Below are 4,603 nucleotides of genomic sequence, written 5' to 3' on the forward strand. Positions count from 1 at the left end.
GAATTATTTTTTGTGATTCCGGATTAAACAATAGAGGGAAGGATATTGTTCGTGGGGATGCGATTGGAAAATATCACTATTTCAGTGGGAGATTGATTTGTTGGGTGAGATGAAAAATGTTATGCGAAGTCTAAAGTTGTTATAGGATGAAAAGGACAAATGAGTGTGGAAGAAGGAACAAAATGGACTATATTTAGTTAAATTTGCTTATAAGGTGCTCATGTTAGCGCAACGGACGAATATTGTGAAGAACTATTCAGAAAATTGTGATTTTTGCTTTGAAACTAGTATTTGATAGGGTACCTTTCTCTTCTGAATTTAGCTCATACGAATATAATTGGTGACAATGTGTAAGGGATGTGGTTTTGATAGGCAATGTTTAAAGCTTTTTATCAGGGAAAGTTGTGGTAAAGAAATGAAGTTTCAAATTTACGTGATATTATTCTTTGAATGCATTTTTCCCCTCTAGAGTGTGGTATGATTACTTCAGAAGGTGGGGCATTCAGCCAGTACTAAATTATATGTTTTCAATGCAATCCTATGATGTTGAATCTTCCAAGCCTACCGAAGATGTCCTATCAAATCAACAGCTATTAAAAATGATGGACCCCCTCAATGGTTGATGTGGATAAAAAGTAATAATTGTTGGATTATGAGAAATTGTCTAGCAAATACTCATGCAAACAATGGAAACACTTAATCAAAAGCTTTTAAGAAAACTAATCCTTGCAAAACCATTTTATGAGCTACTTTTTAGCCGGTAACAAAACTAGTTCATAATTAAACAATAGATTAGTTCAATTAAAAAAAGTAAAGTTTAGTTCAAAGCATAAGACGGTTCAGTTCAGAGCACAAAAAAAATTCAATTGGTTCATAATATAGTTTGGTTCGAATTTTAGAAAGCAGTTCACCCGGTTTGGACAAATCATTTTTCAATTCGGTTCGGTTTTTTGTGTTAAACCGAATTATAGATACCCACAACACCTATACAATTTGAACCTAGAATCTCGTTTAAACTATCCAAACTCTAGATTGATCCCATTAAATTGATCCATTTTAGCAAGGCAATTAAGTGAAGTTAAACAAAGAATGCAAGAAGGAAGAATCCAATTTAAGTTCAATATGTAGACATCATCACATCAATTTGAAACTTCATTTCAATACAACAACTTTCACGCCTTCAATCCTCTCTCTCTCCATCATTTGTTATTAGGTAAAAATCATTCCGAACTATACTAATATTGTTTATGCAAACAAAGCCAAATAGAAATCACGAATCAAATTATAAAGATCTTCAAACCTTCCACACCAATTGAAGTATCTTCTTGTCCACACTTGCATTCCGTTTCACTAGCCCGGTGGAACCTGCATTCTTTCCCCTCCCACCATGAATTTTCCAGTTGGAGAAAACATTAGGGTCATCAGTGCCTAACTTTTTTATATCCTTATTCTTTGAACTGACACATGATGATCTTCTAGCACAAACAGGACTTGAACCTGCTCTCAGGGTTTTCACCCAATCAACCTTCTTCACTTCCTTCACATTTTGTGGCCTAGAATTCCGTGAATAAGCACAACCCTTTTCAGCTTCTTCTTTGTTGATTTCTTTAATTTCAACTTTAGTTGCTCCTTCCATTCTTATGCTTATGTTCACTTCAGAAACTGCTCTAGCTTGGTAATCATTGTCAAGCTCACATGCTTCTTTTGTACTTCTTTCCTTCCTCTCCTGGTAAATCCGGTGCAACCGAAGAGCAAGGTGGTAAATACCTTCCTTGATCTCTTCTTCTAAGTCTCTTTCAATCTCCATTCCTAGCTCACTTCGTATCTTCAGCTCCTCTTCCGAAATCGGAACTGCGAGGATGTTACAGTTCTTCTTCTTCACGTAATCGCTCTCCCTTTTGCGGTTTTCAGTTTTCTCCTGCATGCAGTTCAAATCAAAGATGGAATAATCAGAAAATAGAAATCATGCTAAATATTTATGTTCAAGTCAAGGTCTTAAAAAACGATTTGCAATAGCGATTTTAGCTACAACTTCAAGGATTTTAGAGTGATGACAACCGCAGTTATAATCACATTAACCTGCATTTGTCTGCAATTTCTCACAATAACAAGCGACCACAATTTAAAATCTTAGTTCGAGTTAAATTTAATTGTGCAACTTTTGAAACTAGAAAGAAGTTGATCAACCTTTTGTGAGTCCAGCGTTGAACTGAGCCAAGTACTGCTGTAAAAATCTTGGCAATTCTCTGCTGATAAATCTGCATAAGTAAAACCCATTAATAATTTTGTCAGCAAAGGTTTGAGGAATACGAAAATTAATAAAGATTTTGATTAGAATAGAGTCTAATAAACTGAACCTAGGATATCTGCCCTGGGGTACTCTCCTTCATGACCCATGTTGTATAGTTGGTGCTTAATTGCACTAGCAGCATCAAATATGTGAAATTTATATATGCCAGCAATGGACAGTGCTGATATGGGGCCTGTGACAATTTGTAAGGAATATGACATACACTAAGATGCTTAGAGAAAATGTGACAGTAAGATACTGTGTTTCCCATTGTTCATGCAAATTTAGGCGCCAAATAGCTCTAACTGTTTTAGTATGTGATTTGGGTGTGCATGAACAATAAGGAGAGACAAATTGTGCTTTACGTGGAAGGAATAAACAAGGCACTGGTTGGGTTGCCCTTAAAGCATAATCAATGATAGGGTGCAATACCCACATGTTTGATGTGTACCTTTCCCTCGGGTTTTTAAGGTTAGTTTATAAAAGGAACCTATATTCAAGCCTAAGCCATGCCATTCACCGTGTAATAGTGTAATAAACTAATAATATCCATGGCTTCCTTGCGAATTCCATTATTACCATTCCTGGCAAACTAATTTGTCACGAATTACTATTTTGTGCATGCAAGTTGTTATTCGATTAAAATTTATAATAAATAAATATTTTAAATACATGTTATATTTTCTCTAGTTGATAATAGTGTGTCAAATACAAATTTAAAAGAAAAAAATAAAGAAAAATTATATCTAAAAAAGTAAAGAGAATAAGACTCATTTTTATTTTTATTTGTTATGTATCTTAAATTATAACATAAGAATGTAGATATGTATATCTTAAAAACCAGAAACTTTGATGTGAATTCAAATATTTAATACATTCATGTAATGCAAATGGTTGAGATTTGGTTCGATGTCCCTTTCAAATTAAGGAAAAAGAAAGGAAAAAAAATGATTGTCGCTAGCGTTTCACCTGATAAATTAAAACTCTACCATGTGAAAACAGTTGGCTAAAATTACCTAGCAATAATGTTTTTCAAATAAATTGTGTGCATGTACACAATTGAAAATCACATCCTGATAAATTTAAAATTAATGTACACATAATAAAACAAATAATGTTGTGTGAGTAAGAATACAGTGACGCGCTGTTTTTCAAATTGAATGATTAATTATTTTAATTAAAATATAACATATTAAATTTAATTTATACTATAAATAATTAATTTGGTAAAATATAGCATATGAAATTATGTGCTCTGAGGAATTTGTTTGTCTTTCTTGTGGTTTGGGCCTTTACAGTTGGACTTTTGAAATAAGTGAAGGGAGGGGTGTGTCTAGCAAAGCTAAGAGTGAGAGATAGGCACACAAGTAAGTAAAACCCTTTCCTAAACCCCTGAGAATTTTAAAAACATAATGTTTGGCTTCTCTTCTTCCTTAAGTCACCCTACTCTTAAGAGGTCGAAGAAGAATCATAATCATCTGTTCTAGGAGCACCTCTTTCCTTCTTTTGGAGTTCTATAGTAACTTCCTTAGTGATGGTGAGTTCCTTCCTTCTCTATTCTCTCTTTTGTTTCATTTGTTTCTTACTCTAAAGGCAACCCATAGTGAGTTTCATAGAAAGTCTGAGAAGTCACTATAAGGAACAAGTCATCTAATGACAACTAAAAAATGTGAGTATAAAACAAAACTATAGTTATATCACAATAAACCTATTCCAATGAACATTTATTTTGTCGTCTATAAGTCACTATACTTACAGCTTGTATCCATAACTATAGATTTTAGTTACGATACTTAAGGCTATTAGAAAAACACTTTAACATATACATATAATTTATCTTCTACTAGTACGTATAGGTTTTAGTAACAATTAATAATTTTCTTTACCAACCATCACAACCCCGTCACTATAGATTATAGTAACGATATTTAAGATAGTGAGTGAAATATGATAAGATATACTCACCATCACTAAATTGAGTTTGACATAAATTTATATGTTTTAAGATTAATTTAGTATTTTTTATACAATAATAAAAAATATATTTAACAACCACAATAAAATAAATTTTCAATCATATTGAAAGTTAACATGACCCAAAATTTAAACATGTCCATAGTGTAAATTATACAAATAAAAATCATAATTATTTGAAAAATCGCAAAGAAATATTGACTTAAATGGGTACTTGTAAAACATAAAAATTTATATCAAACTCAAATTAATTTATGTCAAACTGGTATTTTAGATTTAAATATTTTTTTTATATCACTAACACTTATAATAAATAAATAAATAATTTTAAATACATAA

General features: G+C 32.0%; 1 protein-coding gene across 1 annotated transcript; it reads right to left on the reverse strand.

Moving 5' to 3' along the window:
* Positions 1-1,090: 1,090 nt before the first annotated feature.
* LOC100809459 (uncharacterized) lies at positions 1,091-2,475 on the reverse strand. Its single transcript, XM_006574578.3, has 3 exons — positions 2,358-2,475; positions 2,188-2,258; positions 1,091-1,918 (listed from the first exon to the last, which is right to left on the reverse strand). Exons 1-3 carry the CDS (start codon positions 2,395-2,397, stop codon positions 1,295-1,297), a joined length of 735 nt encoding a protein of 244 aa, XP_006574641.2. The 5' UTR covers positions 2,398-2,475; the 3' UTR covers positions 1,091-1,294.
* Positions 2,476-4,603: the final 2,128 nt, after the last annotated feature.

This window comes from Glycine max, chromosome 2, assembly GCF_000004515.6.
Source record: "Glycine max cultivar Williams 82 chromosome 2, Glycine_max_v4.0, whole genome shotgun sequence".
NCBI classification, from domain to species: Eukaryota; Viridiplantae; Streptophyta; class Magnoliopsida; order Fabales; family Fabaceae; genus Glycine; species Glycine max.

Excerpts from the sequence above, each read along its gene's own strand:
- LOC100809459 (XM_006574578.3), bottom strand. The coding sequence starts at position 2,397 with ATGGGTCATGAAGGAGAGTACCCCAGGGCAGATATCCTAG. Across the intron at positions 2,259-2,357 it reads CCCCAGGGCAGATATCCTAG|ATTTATCAGCAGAGAATTGC; the intron begins GTTCAGTTTATT and ends TTACTTATGCAG. Across the intron at positions 1,919-2,187 it reads CAACGCTGGACTCACAAAAG|GAGAAAACTGAAAACCGCAA; the intron begins GTTGATCAACTT and ends AACTGCATGCAG.